The sequence below is a fragment of the Balaenoptera physalus genome (assembly GCF_965194825.1).
Source record: "Balaenoptera physalus genome assembly, chromosome: 2".
Lineage (NCBI taxonomy): Eukaryota > Metazoa > Chordata > Mammalia > Artiodactyla > Balaenopteridae > Balaenoptera > Balaenoptera physalus.
In genome coordinates this window covers 173,522,898-173,544,231 of record NC_138883.1, presented here as the reverse complement: position 1 = coordinate 173,544,231, position 21,334 = coordinate 173,522,898, and the positions used below count along the sequence as shown (strand labels likewise).

Below are 21,334 nucleotides of genomic sequence, written 5' to 3'. Positions count from 1 at the left end.
TCACCGAACTGATTTCTTCCACTTTTGCCTCTAAACTGTGCCCCACGTCTTAAATGTAAAACATCGCATCTGCCAAATTCATGCCTCTCCTTTCTAAATCTACTCCAAGGTTCATTGTTTTTCTTCTTCCTACGTTTTCCAAACCCATGTGTGGATTACATAAAAACTCCTAGGTTACAGCTCTCCAGCTAGAAGAAGGGTGAATGAGACAGAATGAAACAGACACTCCATCTTTGGAATGATGAAAAGGCAAACTGCAACAGTGGTAACAAAAGCATAGTACACAAATATTTGATTGTTTTAAATGCTCGAATGCAACCTGTTGCAGTGAAAGATAATTGCATGTGCTAATAATGATGATAATCATCACAGTATTAGTAATCAGGGAGGGGCAAATAGCTGGGAACACTCCCAGTTAGAGACCCACTTAAAGAGTGAACAGGAAGAGGTGGGAGGTACCATTGAGATTTGGAAGTCATCTGAGAAAGACTACCAGAATTTGCCTGGCCTTAATTTAGCATCTTTGTGTTCCAAAAAAAAAAAAAAAGAAAGAAAAAAGAAAAACTTAAAATGGAAGACAATTTGGTTAGGGTATTTCAAAGCTCTAGAATGGTAAGATTTTTTCGGAATTGTGTTTTAGCTTCGAGCCCGGAAGCCTTTGTTGGGGGTGGAGGGGCGGGCAGGGGTCTGTTTTATTTTTCATTTCATGTCGAGTGAGCCCACAATAAGCAGCAGCTTAAAGCATCTGGCGCTGTGACTGGTACAGGGTTGTTTTTCCATAGCATTGGGTGTGCCCTTTTTCTCATGTGAGGGTTGGGAAACATATTGGTCACATAAGTCTTGCTTTTCTAACCTCCTCAGAAAGAAACCAGTTTTTGTTCAGGAACAAAGCAAAGGCAAATGCAGGGCAGAGCTATCCCAGTAAATGACAGAGGAGATAACACCAAGGTGATAGAACTCAGAGATAGCAGATATCTGGACTCCAGTAAGTTCAACTGAAAGTGGAAAAAACAAAAAAGGCGGAAGGCAGCCCAAAGATAACCTGCTCCTTTTAAGAATTAATATTGCCAGAGTTAGGGTAAGTTTTGCTTCTCACACACACATGAAAAATATATATATATATATATATATATATGTATACACACACACACACACACACACACACACACAGATTAGGGCAGAAAGCTTACTCTGCTAATTATTGATCCCGCTGAGTCATCAGGGGTGATTAAGCTGGAAGGCTTACTTATTCTAGAAGTAGCTCATGATGGCTCCCATGACTGACAGGCTGGCCCAACAGATGCAACCAACATCCCTCAGCTTCTCGCAGTTGGCTCTAACTTTCATGTGACAAAAGGCAATGGCCATCGAAGTCCTGACATGAGAAGTGAAGGGGGAGCGGTCCCCACAGCTCACAGCACCGGAGGAAGCAATTAGAAAACGGAAGTCCTTGAAAGTCCCACTAGAAATGGGAAACAGATCTGCTCTACGGCTAGTTGAGTAGAATGTGCGTTAGGCGCCTGTTGCTTAATCTGCAAAATTCCTTCAAGAAGCTGGACGTGTGTGTGATGCAAGGCCCTTGGCAGGAAGAATCCACGCAGCAGCTGCAGCATTCTGGGAGGAACGTAGGAAATTGTCTTGAAAGTGTTGTGAAGGCAAGAAAAACGCACTGGCACATTGAAGCCAGCCAGGTGTGATGTGCGAGTTCAAACTTTACCTGTCGTGTACAGAGTCCTGTATCTGTGAGTTGTGTTGATGAAGGGAATTGCTGACATTTCTAACAAGCTCAGCTAAGCAGTGCCCTGATGGACACCATCCAGATACACAAACATGGATTTTTGAGGAAGAGAGATAAAAAAACTAATTATTGATCTTCTTAAAAGCGCTCACTTTAAAAATATTTTATTTTCAGAATTCAGTTCAAATACATTTTCACATAACATTTTAGTGCATCAAGCAAGGTGCACGTGTATAATGAAATGCTAAAATAGATTAAAAGTAGTTTCGATTCTGGGTTACATTATATGGGGATTTAAGGTAGATAAGCAAATCGTGATGCACAAATAAGCCATTTATACTTTAAACATTCTACCTAATACACCGGTGTTGCTCTGTTGTGGACCTCAGGCAGGCAGCTCTCAGACTAGCTGGGAGGGAATGGGGCTCGTCTCCAGCCCTGCAGAAAGGCCAGCTCCTGGATCTCTGAGATTTAGACCCAAAGGTCTGCAAGTGGAGAAATTCTTCTAGATCCACAGACACTGGCCAAAGTGATCATTTACCCTTTTAATTGTTTTAGTAGAAGTAAAGCATAGATTATAAAAATAAGTCTTTATAGAAATGGTTGCCAGGCATTAGGAGTAGGAAAGAGGGGTTGTCTCCAAAGGGGAAGACCAAGGGAATTTGGAGAGCTGATGGAACTCCCTGCATCTTGATTGTGATGGTGGATCCATGATGGTATGTGTTTATCAAAATTCATTGAACTGTACACCACCAAGAGTGAATTGTACTGCGTGTAAATAAAACCAAAAAAGAAAGAAAAAACATTATGGAGCATGGCCATTGCTATAAGCATGTGGGCTTAAACTCTTCGACTACAGGAAGGTCTGATGTAATAATAGCTGGAAGTATAAGGACACATCCCTGAAAAGCTAAGTAAGTCACCTTACTGCCCCCAAATAGGGGCAAACAATGTGTCAGATCATCAGACCTTCTATACATTGTTTAAATAAAAAATACTATATTCCGAATGTGTTTGGCAAGAAAACTGTGAATGGAAACATGTTGAATCAGAATAAATCTTTGCAACGAAGCATCATACTTAGTAATTCTCATATCCTTGCTGAAATTCAGGCATGGGACCTCTCATTGATCATCATTAAACTAAGGAGGTCTTACTTCAAACACATTATTGTAGTAATCAAAAGCAGTATAACTGCACTGCAGAGCATTAACTTATTAACATTAGGTCAATTTTATACTTAAGCTCTCATATTTGACATATGGCCACAGATTTGTGTATGATATTGCAAAAGCCTCTGTATCAACCTGCCCTGATTTCCAGGACATGTAGAGATGAGAGAGAAGGGCACACACCATTGCTACAGGAATAGGTTTATGCAAGGACCCTACACAGCCCAGGTTACACACAACATCTTACCCGAGGTGTATTGGGTCAGAGCCAACTCCCCCCAGGCAGGTTATGGCTCCATTTCAGATCGGTCTGTTGTCATTCCCCGTGATTTGCCCACGTGCCTCTGGCATAAGCCACCCCCGCCTCTTACCATATGGTTTCCATAATACGTCATGGCACAGCTTACCTCTCGGCATCTATTACGTACACCCGTGTCCCCACTTACCCTGAGCCCATGTCCTGGTGCCTCTCTCTTAACCACCCAGAACATCTTATTTTCCAGGAACGATTTTCTGGTATTTTTCTGGCTTCTCTCTTTCTACAATTCCCAGTGGAAAATATGTTTCAAAAATTAATTCTAAAGTTGCTGCAGATCCTTTTTTAGAAGAAAAGGGGCATAACACTAAAAACTAACATTTTCAAACATCCTACATATGGATGTGTCTCACGTAAATGATGGTATAAGTCACACAATTGGGTATTACAGAACCATAAAAAAATGAAGCCTACCAAGAATCAGGATTAAAATGGGGAAATGCTTTTGTTTTAATATTAAGTGAGGACTTCCCTGGTGGCACAGTGGTTAAGAATCCACCTGCCAATGCAGGGGACACGGGTTCAAGCCCTGATCTGGGAAGATCCCACATGCTGCAGAGCAACTAAGCCTGTGCGCCACAACTACCGAGCCTGCGCTCTAGAGCCCACGAGCCACAACTACTGAGCCCGTGTGCCACAACTACTGAAGCCCACGCGCCTAGAGCCCATGCTCCGCAACAAGAGAAGCCACCACAATGAGAAGCCCACGCACCACAACAAAGAGTAGCCCCCACTCACCGCAACTAGAGAAAGCCCACGCGCAACAAAGACCCAATGCAGCCAACAATAAATAAATTTATTTTAAAAAAAAGTGAAAAACATAAAATTTAAAATTGTGTCTACAACTTGTAGAAGAGTACGAGAGGAGATAGGCAATGAGAGGCTATTGGGAAATGTAATTAAAGCTGTTTTTTTTTTCTTCTTTTTCTAGTGCATTTATTACTTATTTGTAAAAACCATGAACAGGTATTTATTTATGATCAGGAAAAATAATGATAAAATGAAACATGCAAAAATTTCTAAATGAAATTATTGAGTTCACGGAAGTGTTATGGAGATTAACAGTGGAAAACCACAATTCAGGTTCTGTATTAGCTGAAAGCAATCTTAGTTGCTTCCTCTTTTGTCTTGGGTGTAGGTGGTAGAGTAGTTTAGAAATGTACTTATTTACGTATAGGTGTTTATGCTTCAAAATACTGAAGACCAAGGGTGTTTTCAATGACAGTTATATGTGTAAAAATAAGAAGATGCAGTGTATCACCTGTTTTCATTCTAGATTGCTCCTACATCAGTAGAAACATAGGCTTGGTGGTCTGACATGACAGTTTCTAGAGCCTTTTAGAATAAGAGAGCTGTTTGGGGAGGCAAACTGCCTTACTGAGTCCACCTATTTAAAGGCTGATTTCATCCAGAAACGCGCTCATAGACATATCCAGAAATAATGTTTAGTCCAATATCCAGGCATCTCATGATCCAGTCAGGTTAACACACAAAATTAACCATCACATCTTCTTTGAGACTTATGATATATAGTCTCCTTGAAAAGGCACTGAGAATTCATGAACAAAAGAAACCCGTTGGATCCATAGGATAGAATATTTTTCAACAGTCATTTCTCCTCACATTTCTTAAGCCAAAGAGTGCCTAGGGATTACTGTAGTATCAAATAACCCCAAATCTCTGGCTTAAACCAACACGGTTTATTGCTTTTTCACACTATCTGGTTAATATGAACTGGAGAGGAGCCTCTGCTTATTCAAGTGACCCAAAGACCCAGGCTGATGGAGACTCCTTATTGATACGTGCTTTCAAGGTCACTCTAACTGGGAAGGCATGTGGCAAATTGCACATCGTCTCTTAAAACTTCCGCCTGGAATTGACATTTACTTCTTCTCCTCACGTTTGGTAGACCAAAGCACGCCTAGGAGGTTGGCCAGGCCAACTTATTTGAATATCTAACACTTTGTGGTAGATTGGTGTATTTACACACACCTGTCAAAACTGTTTATGCACAACCTTTAAAAGAATACTAGAAAGGAAATGCAATAGAAGAGGTTGTCTTTGCAAATGCGATGAAAACAGGTTTTTCTTCTATTTCTAATGGACTTATTTTTCAGGACCTTTTTTGGGGGGAGCTGAAATAGCATAGTTCTTTGGGGCTATGGTCCCAATCCCCACATTTATGGTAAGAAGCAGACACATGGCAAGGAAACGAAGGTGTTTCTATCAACAGATGTGAAGATATGGGTGAAACTCATACTGACAATCAGTTCTCAACTTGTTCCACCTGGTCTCCATTCTTTGGCACAGATATTGTCTGGGAGGTCTGAGTACCCTTCATCCTTTAAGTCAGGCTCCTTGGGTGACATGTTATTAAATCATAATGTCTTTTTCCTTCAAAGCACCCTTTGGTTAACTTTAACTCATTTTTACTTACAAAACGCAGTTGGCCCTTGAATAACAGGGATTTGAACTGTGCCAATCCATTTATAGGAGGATTTTATTTCAATAAATACTACATTATTAAAGGATCCTTGGATGGTTGAGTTTGCAGATGCAGAGCTGCGGTTACAGAGGGCAGACTGTAGAACTTGAGCATCTGAGGCTTTTCGTATCCTTGGTGAGTCCTAGAACCAATCCCCAGCATGGTTCAAGGGTCAACTATTTTCTCTTAAGGAACAGTGGACTTGAAAATAAAGCTTAGCGTTAGCAAACAGTAAAATCAAATTTCAGGGACAAGAGGAGCATTAGTAACTTTCTTCAAGCAGGTCCTGTCCTTGACCCTGGAATTATGGCCATGAACATACCCTTGTGGGATTTATAGTGAATAGCCAGTGGCAAGTTGAGAAAAAGTAAGGTAAGGCTAAGGGGACAGAGAGCAGTGTGTGTGTGTGTGTGCGTGCGCGCGTGCATGCACACATGTGCACTTTCTTTTTTAGATTGGCTGGGGTATTATTTTCCTGTTGCTGCTGTAACAAATTACCACGTACTTCGTGGCTTTGAACAACACAAATCGATTATCATACAGTTCTGGAGGCCAAGTCTAAAATAGGTCTCACTGGACTAAAATCAAGGTGGTGGCAGAGCTGTGCTCCTTCTGGAAGCTCTGGGGAAGAATCTGTTTTCTTGCTTTCTCCAGCTTCTGGAAGCTGCTCACATTCCTTGATTCATGGTCCTCTTCCATTTTCAAAGCCAACACTGTCTGGCTGAGTCCTTCTCACACTGCCTTGTTTCTGGTTCTCCTTTTCTGCCTCCTTGTTTCACATGAAAGGATCTTTGTTATTACTTTGGGCCCTCCAGATAATCCAGGGTAATCTCCCTATTTTAAGGTCAACTGATTAGCAACCTTAATAATTCTCCTTCGTCGTGCTACCTAACATAGTCAGGTTTGGGGCATTAAGATGGAGACATCTTGGGGGCTATTATTTTGCTTACCAGAGGTGGTCAGAGAAAGTTTCACTGAGGAGGTGATGTCTGAGCACGTGCCTAAATCAAGTGAGGGAAGGAACCATGTGGTATGGGGCAGGGGGAATGTTCTACGTTGCAGGAGAGTCAATGTTAAGTCCGGAGAGGATAGTGTTCTTGGGAAATGGAGAAAGGCCACTGGTTTAAAGAGAAGTAAGTCAAGAAAAGAATGATAGAAAATGAGGCCTGAGAACCAGGTCTAGGCAAGATTATATAGCACCTTAAAAGCCAGAGTCAGGACTTTGGATTTTATTCTAAGAGTGATGGGCAGCCAGTGGTGGTTTTGAGTAGACAAGTAACAGAATTTGAATTATGTTTTTAAAAGGATCGGTTTAATAGCGTGTAGGCAACCAAGAGCAGAAGCAAGGGGATGGGGTAGGAGACAGACCCATCGTCTGGTGGTAGAAAAGTGCAGTTTGGGTTGAATGATAGCACTTAGGGTTGAGAAGTGGTTGGATTTGGGATTTATTTGGAAGTGCAGTTGGTAGAATTTTCTTTATGGATCAGATGAAGGGTACAGAAGAAAGAGAAAAATTTGATCTGAGTAACTGGAGGAATAGAACTGAGAAAGGAAACAGTGGGGAAGGAGCAAATCTTAGAGAAAATATCCAGTTGAGTCCAGACACGAGAAATTGGAGATGCTTATTAGACATCCAAGTGATGTCAAGCGAGCAGTTAGATAAATAAACCCAGAGTTCAGGCGAGAGGTTTGGAGATTTAAATGTGGAAGTTTAAAGTATGTAGATGATATTTAAGGCCATGACTTAGGGAGATGGTGTGAATGAAGACAAGAACTGAGGAGAAGCGAAGTGAAGCAAAGAGAAGAGAGAAGGGGAGGGGAGGGGAAAGGTCAAGGTTGAGACAGAGTTCTGGAGTCCCTGACATTTAAAGAAAAATCAGAGAATTGAGGAGGATGTATAAACAATGATAAGAAGGGTGCTGGCCGGTTAGACAAAAGAAGTCAAGAAGCCAATGAAGAAATTCGTGTGCATTGCAGTGAACTTTGAACATCTGATTTGGTCACAGAAAGTGACTGACAGCTGATAAAAGTAGTTGCAGTGGCATGAGTGTCAGGAGAGAATGGGAGAAGACCAACAGGAGACAGCAAGTCTGTAGAGCCATTTTATCCCAAGGAGTTCCACCCTAAGTGAGACCACAGAAATGTAATCATCAAGAAGACACGATAGCGTGTTTGTAATCTAATAGGAATCGTCCAGTCGATAGGGAAATGATGATGTTGATTAGAGTAGGAGAGGAATGAGCAGAAACAGATTCCTGAGTAGATGAAAAGGGATGGGTGGGACTTTACACAGATGGAGGGATTGGCCTTGGAAGAGCACAAAGACGGTCCATCCTTAGAGAGCAGAGAAAGCAGAGCCAGAGTGGGTTTGTGGGTTTGGCAATAGAAGGAAGAAAACGATCTTCTTTCATTTCTTCTATTTTCTCAGTGACAAAAAAAGCAAGATTATCAGCTGAGAGTGAGGAGGTAGACAGAGAAGGTTGAGATAAGGAGAAAATGTAAATAGTATCAGCGAAATGGCAGAATGCATTAAGCAACAAAGTGCACAGGGACTGCCCGGTAAATCCTATTTAAAATCTGAAGTTATTTGGGGAAGGAATACATTTTGCCTCTGCTCAACCTATAGTATGGTCCTACTTGTTTGGCGTAGAGTTTAAGATTTCCCAGAGGATAATTCCATCTTGGGTATTAATCTTCCGTAAGTATACACTGCAGAAACAGAAGGTTTGAATGCTGAAGTTCCTGTTTTGTGTAATGTTGGGAATGGTGATTTTTTTTTTAAATTTATTTATTTATATTTTTATTTTTGGCTGTATTGGGTCTTCGTTTCTGTGCGAGGGCTTTCTCTAGTCGCGGCAAGTGGGGGCCACTCTTCATCGCGGTGCGCGGGCCTCTCACTATCGCGGCCTCTCTTGTTGCGGAGCACAGGCTCCAGACGCGCAGGCTCAGTAATTGTGGCTCACGGGCCTAGTTGCTCCGCGGCATGTGGGATCTTCCCAGACCAGGGCTCGAACCCGTGTCCCCTGCATTGGCAGGCAGATTCTCAACCACTGTGCCACCAGGGAAGCCCGGTGATTTTTTTTTAAAACCACAAAATGAACCATTTTGTTAGATGATGGTTGGTTCCCTTTTTACCACATCTTCTGGCAACAGGGATGAGGTTCTGAGGAAAATACAAGCATACAACAGGAGCTTTTCAAGTGTTATTGGGAGGCAAGTTTATATAACCTTCATCCTGAAACCCAATCATATCCTGTATTTAAAAGTACTGCTTTGAGGTCATAGTGAAGAGATTTATGTCATTCAGTCTGCTTGCTGAGATTCCCATGCTGAGAGAGTTTCATGATTTCTTGAAGCAAATACATTTTGGGGCCCCGAACAGAGAAGCATGCTCTTCTCCTCACAATTGGAAGGTGACATATAAGTTAAGTCAAGAGTTCTCATTTCCCCAGCTATGTCGATGGCCAAGATATTTGATCCCAGGTAATTATTCCAAGTGTGAGAAAATCTACAGATGAGAGAAAGTGTGAAAAATTCAAGGAGCTGAAAGAAGATCACTATGGCTGGGAATGGCATGAAATGTTGATGCTGGCAAGATAAGGGTGGGATATGGCTGGTTTTAAGAATTTTGGCATTTTAGAAAGAACTCTAGTGTCAGGACGGAGAATGCATTTGAAGGTGACAAGCCTGGAGGAAGGGAAACCAGGTAGGGGACCACTGCAGCCACTGAGGCTAAAGAAATGGGAGTCACCCCAGGGAAGTGGCACAGGAATGGAGAGAAACAGATGGACTTGAGAGAGCTCTAGAAGGAGGCACCAGCAGCAATTGGTTACTGAGTGGCGATAGGAGGTGCGGTGCAGGGTTGGTGGTTGTCAAGGATGCATTCCAAGCTTCTGGCTTGGTTCACGGGGCTGCCATTCTACTAGGCATAAACAGCAAGCAAGACAGACGTACTCGCTGGGCTTGAAATGTTCAAGTCCAGTGGAAGAGAAGACTAGTGCCTGGCAGCCCTAACAGAGGGATAAGCGCTGTAACAGGAGAAAGTGTAAAAGGGTTTAGGTGTGCAAAAGAGGGCTCTTGTTCTTGACTGAAGGGGGAACTTTTTGTGTGGCTGGGAAAGCGTCTCGGAGGGGGCATCATTAAAGGTCAGAGGTGAAGGGTGAATGTGTGTGTGTGTGTGTGTATACACACACACGCACACGTGTCTGTCTCGGGGTGGGTGAGATGGGAAGGAAAACCATTCCAGCCAGCGTATGTGAGGTGGGGTGGGTTGTAGCAGGTGAGGTCAAAGTTGAGATCTCAGTCTCTACCACCCACCTGTAACCAGCTCTGCCCTGCAGATTTGCGTGTTTCCTACGAGGAGCCAGAGTGTTGTGTCTGAGCTGCCCCAGCTGGCGTCTCATTTCCCCTTGGAGACGTGATTCTTTCATTTCTTGATATTTGCTCCTCTAGCTGCATCACGTAGATGAGAACACTCACCCGAGAAATTACTTGCATCATACCAACAGAAGTCCATATGTATGTCTAGAACAAACCTTACATATGGCCTCCGTCAAATTACATATGAAAAACACATAAATGATTTTATATGATGTAGAAACAAATGTCTGAGGAACACTAGCTAGGCGCTATTGGTTATTAAAAACAGGAAGTTGGAAACGTGATCTTTCTCCAGAAGACGATATAGATGTGGAAATAATTGTAGCATAAAACTGATATTCTCATCTAGATCAGGAAAACTATATAATAAGAAGATTGTAATACAATATTTACTAGTGCTGTCCGAAACCCATATTTCTGAACACTGTTACTAGAACTCTAAAAGCATACTTTCAGCTCATTTAACTTTATTAGTTATTTAGTTATGTGTGGAACCAAACATTTAAATAGTGATATGAAAAATACAATTTAAAATAAAAGCTTCATGATTTCCAGAAAAGAAATGTCTTAAACTAGAGGAATGAGCTAGAAGCCTCAAACTCTGAATGGCTGGATGGGTTTATAAAACAACAGTGAGTGTGTCCAGGGAGGGGGGGATTCCAATGGCCTTTCACTTACTACTTTCTACATTTTTTTAAAAAAATTTTATTTATTTATTTATGACTGTGTTGGGTCTTCGTTTCTGTGCGAGGGCTTTCTCTAGTTGCGGCAAGCGGGGGCCACTCTTCATCGCGGTGCGCGGGCCTCTCACTATCGCGGCCTCTCTTATTGCGGAGCACAGGCTCCAGATGCGCAGGCTCAGTAATTGTGGCTCACGGGCCTAGTTGCTCCGCGGCATGTGGGATCTTCCCAGACCAGGGCTCGAACCCGTGTCCCCTGCATTGGCAGGCAGACTGTCAACCACTGCGCCACCAGGGAAGCCCTACAATTTTTTATACAAGTTTTCTTACTTTATATTGTTTGAATTTTTAAAAACAATAATCTGAAAGAATTTCAATTTGAAAAGAGTTTTGGGCCTTACATGTTATTTTATTTCACTTCATTATTTATATCACTGGCATTTCTTTACTACATTTTCTCCCATATATTCTCCATGATTCTTTTTTTTTTTTTAACTTTTAAAAAATAATTAATTAATTAATTATTTTGCCTGCATTGGGTCTTCGTTGCTGCATGTGGGCTTTCTCCAGTTGCAGCGAGCAGGGGCTACTCTTTGTTGCGGTGCGCAGGCTTCTCCTTGCGGTGGCTTCTCGTTGCGGAGCATGGGCTCTAGGCACATGGGCTTCAGTAGTTGTGTCATGTGGGCTCAGTAGTTGTGGCACACGAGCTTACTTGCTCCGTGGCATGTGGGATCTTCCCGGACCAGGGCTCGAACCCATGTCCCCCGCACTGGCTAGCGGATTCCTAACCACTGCGCCACCAGGGAAGTCCCTCCATGATTCTTAACCATGTGTGAATGGCTATTTGTCAAGCATGGCCCTACATTTTAAAGCAGTTTTTAAGAAAGTGATTTGGATTAGTTGACAAACAAGGAGGAGTGGAATTTTGTAAGAGAAGCTTCATGTACAAAGTCTGGGAGTAAGACTCAATAGGGAACAGAGAGGAAGCTGCCTGAATGGAAGGAAACGCCATATCTGGAGATCAGGTGTGAGGTCTGGGACCTACATGGTGGAGGGTGGGACAGTTAGATCTGATCTACTAGGTAATGGCAGGAAAACGAGTATACCCATGTGTGTTTGTGTGTGTGTTTGTGTACAGGCACACATTTGTATACAGTATACATATATGATATAAATAATAAATCTCAGTTATATAGAATGTTTATTTAATCAGAATAACATACTTCTGTCCACAATGGATGAATGAATAAAGAAGATAGCTATAGATATCTTATATATATGTGTATATATATACATGCACACACAATGGACTATTACTCAGCCATTAAAAAGGAGGAACCCCTGCCATTGGCATGAATGGACCTTGAGGGTATTATGCTAAGTGAAATAAGTCAGACAGAGGAAGATAAATACTGTATGATCTCACTCATGTATGGAATCTAAAAAAAAAAAAACAAAAACCAGCTCATAGAAAAAGAGATCAGACTTGTGGTTACCAGAGCTGGGGGATGGGGAGAAGGGGAAATGGGAGAAGGGAGTCAAAAGGTAAAAACTTCCAGCTATTAGATAAATAAGTACTAGAGATGTAATATACACCATGATGACTATAGTTAACATATATAAAATAATGCATACATACACATACACACACACACATATATATGTATAGTACATATGAAAGTTGTTAAGAGACTCAGTCCTAGGAGTTCTCATCATCAGGAACATATTTTTTCTTTTTTTGTGTGTGTGTCTATGTGAGATGATAGGTATTAACTAAACTTACTCTGGTGACCATTTCACAATATACGTAAGTCAAATCATTATGCTGTGCACTTTAAACTTACACTGTGCTGTATGTCAATTATATCTCAGTGTAACTGGGGGAAAAAAGAGTAACACGTTTTTTGAACGTTATATGAAACAATGAATTAGTGTGATATTTCCTTAAATACTTGAAAATTCCCAGTAAGATGATCAAGAGTATGAAGGCTACAGAGGTATTCCTTCATGGCTTTTAATTGTGGTTTTGGAATATTAGGAGGCATACATTTGGAAGTTTAATTTTCCAGGACATAAAAATTGACCCAGATTCTTTTTTTGGATTTGTTTCTTTTAGACAAGGAGTTCTCTGGCTACCGATATTTTATTTTAAATTTTACATAGGAGTATTCCTTGTTCTCAGATACATAATTTCAATTTGAATGAAATATTTACAGCATACACTGATGAAGGAAAAGATTATAAATAAACATATAAAGATTTCCTTTCCCCTTTTCCTGATTAAAAATGTCTGGACAGCTCCTGCGACAGCTTTAAAAAAATCCCTAGGGTGAAGCACTTGAAGTAATGACTGAAGATTACAGGGAAACTTACTGTTTTCCAGGACAAGGCTGAGGACTTTATAGTTTTTCAGAAACCACCCCATCTGCCAAAATGTTTGCTGCACCTGTGTCAGTCTCAGCTCTTCTCTCTCACCCATGGTGATCTACCCTCACTTCTTGTAATTCCTCCCATTCTACTCAGTGAAAAGATTAGAAAAATCTGCTTGTAGCCCATATGTGCACCATATTCTACATCCCCTCACTCACTCCTGCTCAGAAATGAATATTCCCGTGAAAAAGGAGCCGAATGTTAGTAGGTTTGCCACCCACCGGGATTCATACTCTGATTGCCCAGAGACCAAAGCTACCAATTAAGAGAGATGGCTTCAAAGCCCAGAAGTGTCAGACAAGCCAAATCAGTTTTACTGCTACCAACCATCTAAATTTCTCAGGTTGACCTACAGATGTCTTGATTTTATCTCTAGGTTTTCTTTTTTCAGATCATAGACGTAATAACGTTCACTGTAAAAACTCAAACAACACAGAAATATATACAATTAAAGTACAAAAAGCCACTAAAGCATGTACACTCCCTGCCTTCGAGAGAACCATCACAAACAGTTCAGTGTCTATACACTTACACACCCACACACAGAACATTTTGAATTTAAAGGATCATACTGAACAATATCCTAGGCAAGCTTCTGAATGAATAGATGGGAGTTTGGTCATTCATTCAGCAAACTCTTCCGGAGGACTCACTATGTGTCAAGCATTGTTCTAGAAGTGGGGAACACAGCAGTGAAGCAGTCCACGGGATTCATGTATATTTGGAAGGGAATGGACGGTCAGTAAACAGGCAAACTACGAAATAAGATCATCTCAGTTAATGGTAAGTGCTATGAAGGAAAGTCTAAAGGGTAACGGGAGAGAATGACTTAGGGTAGGGTGAACTAGCTGCTCAGGGAAGGGGGTCTCAGAGGAAGTGGCATTTGAGCTAAACCCTGAGTGACAGGAAGGAGGGAGCCATGCAGAAAACTGTGGGAAGAGTATATGCAATGAGGAGACAGAAAAGGCTGGGCGTGTTCAAGAAGGGCGGTGTAGGGACTTCCCTGGCGGTCTAGCGGTTAAGACTTCGCCTTCCAATGCAGGGGGTGTGGGTTCAATCCCTGGTTGGGGAGCGAAGATCCCACATGCCTCATGGCCGAAAAACCAAAACATAAAACAGAAGCAGTATTGTAACAAATTCAATAAAGACTTAAAAAAAAAAAAAAAAAAAAAGAAAGGTGGTTGTCTGAAGCTTAATGAGCTGGGAAAGTAGGAGGAGGTGGTGGGGGCCAGATCATGCTGGGCCCTTCCAGTTGCATCAGGAGGTACCAGTGCAGAGGTGGAATGACAACTCTCCAAGGAACAAAAAAAAAGATGGATTGTTCAGTAAGTGGTGTTGAGACACTGGCCTTTCATATTGAAAATAAGTAAGATGCCCATGCCACGTCCAATATAAAAACATTCCAGATGGATGACAATACCCATAAAGTTAAAAGACTAGCAAAAATCGGAAGGTGATATTGACAACGTATATGCGGGAAAAAGAATCAGTACTCAGAATATATGCTGAATTCTTCTAATCAAAAAGACTAATAACCAAACAAGGAAATGAACAAAGGATATGAGCTAGCAATTCACAGAAGAGAAAAGTGTATGGTCCATAAGCATAAAAAGATGATTAACTCTACTAATTATCAGGGAAATGCACATGAAAACAGAACAAAATGAAGGACTATTTCATAGTCGTCCAGGTTCGCAGAAATTTAACAGCTCTACGATGACAAGAGCTGATAGTCTCTCTCTCGTGCCCTGCGAGTGTGCATGGAAATTGGGGCTACTTTGGAGGTGGACTGGCAGAACTGATAAAACAGATATGATAATTCTCTATGACCCAGCAATGTCATTTCTAGTCTGGTGCCGGAGAGAAACACTTCTCCATCTGCAGATGAAGATGAATATAAGGATACTCAGGGCACATGTTTGTTGTAGTAGAAAAACTGAGAAACCTAAATGTTCAGGTGTAAATGGAATGGATAAATAAAATGCAGATGGCTATCTAATGAGATACAATACTTACAGGAGTTTCAAAGAGTGAGTTGGATCTATTATCTATCTATCTATCTACCTATCTATCTATCTAATTATCAAAGCATAGGTTATTTCCCAAAAACATAAAATTGAATGTTAAACACAGTTACACGCTGTTCCATACAGATAGTATAATACCACTTTTATTCAGTTAAAAAGAGCACACAGGGACTTCCCCGGTGGTCCAGTGGTTAAGAATCTGCCTGCCAATGCAGGGGACACAGGTTCGAGCCCTGGTCCAGGAAGATCCCACATGCTGTGGAGCAACTAAGGCCACGTGCCACAACTACTGAGTCCGTGCGCCTAGAGCCCGTGCTCCGCAACAAGAGAAGCCACTGCAATGAGAAGCCCGCGCACCACTATGAAGAGTAGCCCCCGCTCGCTGCAACTAGAGAAAGCCCGCGCACAGCAACGAAGACCCAATGCAGCCAAAAATTAAATAAATAAAAAATAAAAATAAATTAATTATAAAAAAATTAAAAAAAAAAAGAACACACAAAGAATACTCAATAGTAAATCGTTGGCAAAACTACAGCAAAACCTGACCCACCACCTGTTTGTGCATGCCTATAAGCTGAGAGTAGTTTTTACATTTTGTGATGATTGGAAATTTTTTTTAAAGAATAATATTTAAATGATGCATGAAAATTATATGAAATTCAAATTTCATTGTCCCTAAGTAAAGTTTTATTGGAACATAGCCAAGAGCATTTTTAAAAACATATTGTCTATGGCTGCTCTTGCTACAAGGGCAGAGATGAGTAGTTTTGACAGACCATAGAGAATGCAAAGCCTGAAATATTTATTATCAGTCCTTTATAGAAAGTATCTGCAGACCTCTGTTCTATATTATTCATGGACATTATTTTTTAAATGGCCGGGAGTATACACATCACATTCATGATGGTGACTACCTCTGGATGAAGAGGGGATGGAACTGGAGATAGATGTCAAAGAGTAATGTGATGTTTGCAAATGTGAAAAAACTTAACAATTGTCAGTTCTGCCTGGTGGGAATACAAGTGTTTGTTATATGAAGTCCTCATGCCTTTCTATACTTTTTTTTAAAGCCTCAGAAAAGGTAAAACAGAAAAGTATATTTTGTAGACAATATTCTATATCAATGCATCTAAATCTGGCATATGTATTTTTTTAACTTTTATTTTATATCAGAGTATAGTTGATTTACAGTGTTGTGTTAGTTTCAAGTGTACAGCACAGTGATTCAGTTCTACATATACATGTATCTATTCTTTTTCAAATTCTTTTCCCATTTAGTTTATTACAGAATATCGAGCAGAGTTCCCTGTGCTATACAGTAGGTCCTTGTTGATTATTTCTTTCAAAGACAGCAGTGTATACATGTCAACTCCAAACTCCCAATATATGTTTTAATAGTTGAATAGTACTCTATTTTATAGATAATAGGAATTTCTTCTCGAATCCCTTATTTATGAACATTTAAGATGTTTCAGTTTTGCTATCACAACCAGGACAGCAAATATCTTCACATTGCATCTTAAAGCATTTGTGTAATTATTTCTATTGAACAAGATCCTAGGAGTTGAATTCCTTGTTCAAAAAAATGTACATTTAAAAATTTGATATATGTTGCAAATCGCCCTTCCAAAATGCTGCATTGAGTTATTATCTTGAAATCAGAGATTATTAATATTTTTTGCCAAACTGCTAAGTGACAAGTATTAAGTCATTATGGTTTTAATTTGAGGTTCAGGATCTCTGCATGAATTTATGAGATATTTGATTTCTTCTTCCCTGCAATGCCTGTTTAGACCCTTAGAACTTTTTCTATTGAATTTTAGTCTTTTTCTCTTATTGATTTGGGAACTCTTTTACATATTAAATATATTGATTCTTCCCTTGAAAACAATTCACCTGGATTATATTTATTAACTTTGTTAATAGTCTTCTGGCACTTGGAAAGCTTTACATCACATGCAGTCACTATAAAACTTTTTCCTAGCTTTTGGCATAGTTTGGGATATGCCAAGGAGAGAATTGCTTTAGTAACTAATGGTCTCCACCATCTCCCAGAACCACTGGCCCTTCCAAGAATTCTCTGGGGTTGACAATGCACAGTGCCTTCCTTCTGTTCCAGAAGACATGTGGTCCTATCCTAAATGCATTGGTCCATATCACGGGAGTTTGGTCAGGAAACAGAAACCACTTTGAGTATTATAATTAGGACTGAGAGGTTTATATGATTATTGGAAAGACTGGGTATGTGAAAGTTAGGAAGGTCGCTGCCTGCAGATCAAGAAATCTGGAAGTTCAGGACTTGATCTCAGTGGTCTGAAGCACCAAAAAGGCATGACTGTCAAAGGATACTTGAGAGCTGCAGGAAGAACATCACACCTGCAGCTACTGATGCCCCCATGCGTGCTTATAGTTGCTGCCAGAAAATAATGGCTTCTCCATCTTCTCCTCTTTCCAGATCTCTCCATGAGCCTCTCATTCAACCAGAATCCTACTTGTAAGAGGGTCTGGAAAATGTAGGTTCCAGCTTCTCAGCCCTTTGCCATACCAAGGAGAGCTTAGAAGGACAGAAATTGTGCTGAGTTTTTACAGGAGGTTGTTTTCAGGAAAGATCAGATCAAATCGAATCAAAAACATTCCCTGTTCATCGAGCACCAGTGTGCACAGTACTAAGCCCTGTGTTGGGTTGTTTGGCATGAAAGAATCTTGTTCAGAAAAGAAAGGTGGGAAATTAGGGAAAGGTCACTTTCACAATCAACCCAAATATATGTTACTCATTTGAATTTTATGAAATTATAATATTAGATTTACATCAGTGAATTTATAAAAATAATAAAATAGAATTTTTTAAAGGCTACTTGGGAATTCCCTGGTGGTCCAGTGGTTAGGACGCTGTGCTTCCACTGCAGGGTCATGGGTTCGATCCCTGATCGGGGAACGAAGACCCCGCAAGCCACGTGGCACGTCCAAAAAAAAAAAAAAGATGACTTGTCCACCTCAAAGGTCAAGGTAAGGAGGATACACCTAGATCACAACTCATTTCAGTAAAGAGAGACCTGGGACAGTGGGATTATTCTCTATTGTAATCCTTGGATTAGGGATGGAATTAGTGACATCCATTCATTTGTATTCTTGGTCTCGAAGAAATTTGTTGCTGGAAAATAACCCACAATTTACACTTTTAATCAAGTTATTACACAGTTCAACCTTATAATAGCAGAAAAGATGCCTTAGGCACCACAAAGGTAGAGTCATATCATTTTCTCTAGCAGAAGGCCAATTTGGAACATTGACTTGTGTGTCTGTGAGGTCCATTCTAATTCTTGTACTTAGGTTGAGTTTCCAGGTTTCTAATTAAGAGATATTTTTAAAGGGTTGTATTGCTGCAAGATTCTGTAGTATATTCTCAGCTTATAAAGTACTTCCACATTACCTATGTGATCTTTATGACTTTGATCACCTGTGAAAGAGGAAAGGGGGAGGTATTTTCAACCTAATTTTAGAGAAGAAATTAAAACTGCAGAAGATTAAATGAATTGCCCAAGATCACCCAGTGCAGGGTGACAAGATCCTTTCTCTCTGAGGTCTACGATCTTCTTGCCTAGATGCAAATAGGAATGTTTATATTTTCATTTTTATGCTCTAATCTGTAAGATGCTCCAGTTCTTTGCCAGTTGTGTGCATTTTGGGTGAGGATTTCCAGAACTTGTTTTTTCTTTTTTAAAAGTCCAGAAACATCAAAAGCATAAGATTTTAAAGAAGGAAATTTGTAATTTCCTACTAACATGTCAAAGCATAAATTTTAGGTTAAGACCTAAGTATATATAATTTGTTCTTTCTTGAAAAGTCTGTAATCATATGTAAACTCAACTGAATATTAATTGCGTGTATATTTTGGCCTCCCTTAATAGAAGTTAAAAGTTCATTTGTAATGCATTTATTATAGAGTCAAGGAGGAAAAACAAAATGCATACCAAAGAGAACACATAGAAATAAGATGCCCTGGTACAAATGTCTTTTGAAATTCATTAGCTGTTACTGATGAAGTTCAGTTAGAACCATGCGGTTAGAACCACATGGGAGATATGTCGATTGGGAATCAGGAGTGAAAGAAAAGATATCTGCTTTTTATTAAGACCTGAAGTGTGTCGTAATTGGGTTGAATTTCCACCCAGATGGTCCCCCTCATGCTGACATCTGCAGAGTGTGGATCAAACTGTGTAGAGGTGTTATTTTCTGTGACTGCGTGGACACATGTTACCCAGTTAAAAACCAGGAACTTGGAGTCCTTCAAGCAGATTCCTGCTAAACCGTGCTGAGAAAGCTGTGCTTCCTGGAGCATGGAGGTTCCAAGTAGTTTCACTGTCAGAAAAGGTTTGGAATTCCTTAGAGCAGTTATAAATGTCTGGTCTTCCATCTGGCAAATCAATGACAAAAGTGTAGATTCAAGACTGTCAGAGTCTACATCAAGTTTACAGTAGTTACCCCTGAAAACGTAAGTCATTAAAAAAATTGCTTTTTTAAAGTTAAGTTGTGAAATGTCATGTTTCAAATATGTATTTTCATTTGACTGGTATTTTTCTAAGTGAAAAGTCTAGCTTAGACTTAGTCAAAAAGGACCCCCCATGTGTATGACATTTTTAAAAATGTTTTTAAATGGGTAAATTTATTATCACATATTTTAGCTGGCTGCCACGTTTTACAAATTATTAACAATCCATGTTCTCCCTGTCAGACAACAGAAAGATCAGAGTAAATGGAACCAAGGAGCCTATAGAGTTTAAATCGAATCAATGGTTTGGAGCAACAGTGAAAGCTCATAAAGGAAAAGTGGTGGTGAGTATCAACCGTGTGCTGGTGGGGCTGCTTTGGAATAATACGTACACTGAAATGTTTCAAAACTCATATCTACAAAAATCCGTTCATGTAAGAACATATCAGATTTTCAAAGATAAGCTATCAGCATTCCAAAAAAAAGTTAGTGCTTAAAATTAAAGAATCTATTTTAGTCTTTAAAGCTACAGGAAGTAAAGCTGGTTTTCCAGAAAATTGGTTAGATCTTTTCAAATATTTCAAAAACAAATACGGAAGATAGAAAAATAAAAGCTAAATCCTAAAAAGGTAAATATTTTATTGCTTAAGGTTGATTTAAAGGGCTGATTAAAGTTTGACCAGAGAAACAGGACTTCTACTGTTAGGATACTTTAAAAGTTAATCTACTGTGATGTCATTGATCCTCTTTAGAACTAACCGAAAGTTTTCTTTAAAAACATAACTACCAATTACATGGTTCTCTGAGTACACTGATACTTTTTAAAGTAAAAATGTCTCACTCACAGATAGAGATCTTTTGGCTTTAAAATGCTATGACTTTGTGATTCTCTTCTCTGTAGCTCTGAGTGATAATACATGTCTGGTTTACTGAGAAATAAATAAGTGTATTAAGTTGATCTGGAAACTTTTTTGTTGTTGGGGGATTTTTTTTTTTTTTTACTATTGGCTCTAATTTCCTTACAAAATAAAGCAATAACTTTTGTTTTTGGGGTTTGTTTAAAGGTGTTTGAATTATGATTTAATAAAAATAAGTATCTAAAGGAAATGCCTTGCTTTATTTGGTCTGTGGTTAATGCCCCACAGAAATTTTGACATAAAACAAGTAATATATAAAACATAGATAGCCCTCTTTAGTGACAAATCCAGAATTTACAATAGGCTCTCTGTAGAATTGTATTTGCATTAATATAGTTCTCACATTCCAGGATTGGTAAAAACTTTTTAATCCTTTAGTGATTTACAATGTATGTGAATAGCTATTGAAAAGCTAATTCCATCTAATAACTATTTGGGGTTAAAAAATCTTTTGGTACTATATTGATTTTGATTAAGTCTTGAAAACTTATATTATTGTGCATTTATTCAATATTTGTAGAAATCTTCAGAATTACTGAACGTAAAATAACACACCATGTTCATAATAAATATGCTTAATCTGAGGGCATGCTTGCATTTTCAAAATTATGTGGTAGGAAATAGGATAATATAAAGTACCTTTCAAGTTAATTTTTTCCTTGAGCACTGAAACTTAGCAGCATAAAGAATTAAATGCTAC

At 39.7% G+C, this 21,334-nt stretch overlaps 1 protein-coding gene and 1 long non-coding RNA gene across 3 annotated transcripts in view; one reads left to right on the top strand and one right to left on the bottom strand.

Moving 5' to 3' along the window:
- The window catches only part of LOC309656462, a 1,106,578-nt gene that overhangs the window by 730,494 nt on the left and 354,750 nt on the right, over positions 1 to 21,334 (bottom strand). The gene's annotated exons all lie outside the window — the stretch shown is intronic.
- The window catches only part of ITGA8 (integrin subunit alpha 8), a 182,947-nt gene that overhangs the window by 5,408 nt on the left and 156,205 nt on the right, over positions 1 to 21,334 (top strand). For both annotated transcript variants that reach the window (XM_082452760.1, XM_082452761.1), the window contains exon 3: positions 19,961 to 20,061. In XM_082452760.1, the coding sequence (XP_082308886.1) occupies positions 19,961 to 20,061 (101 nt within the window). The remainder of the gene's footprint in view (positions 1 to 19,960; positions 20,062 to 21,334) is intronic.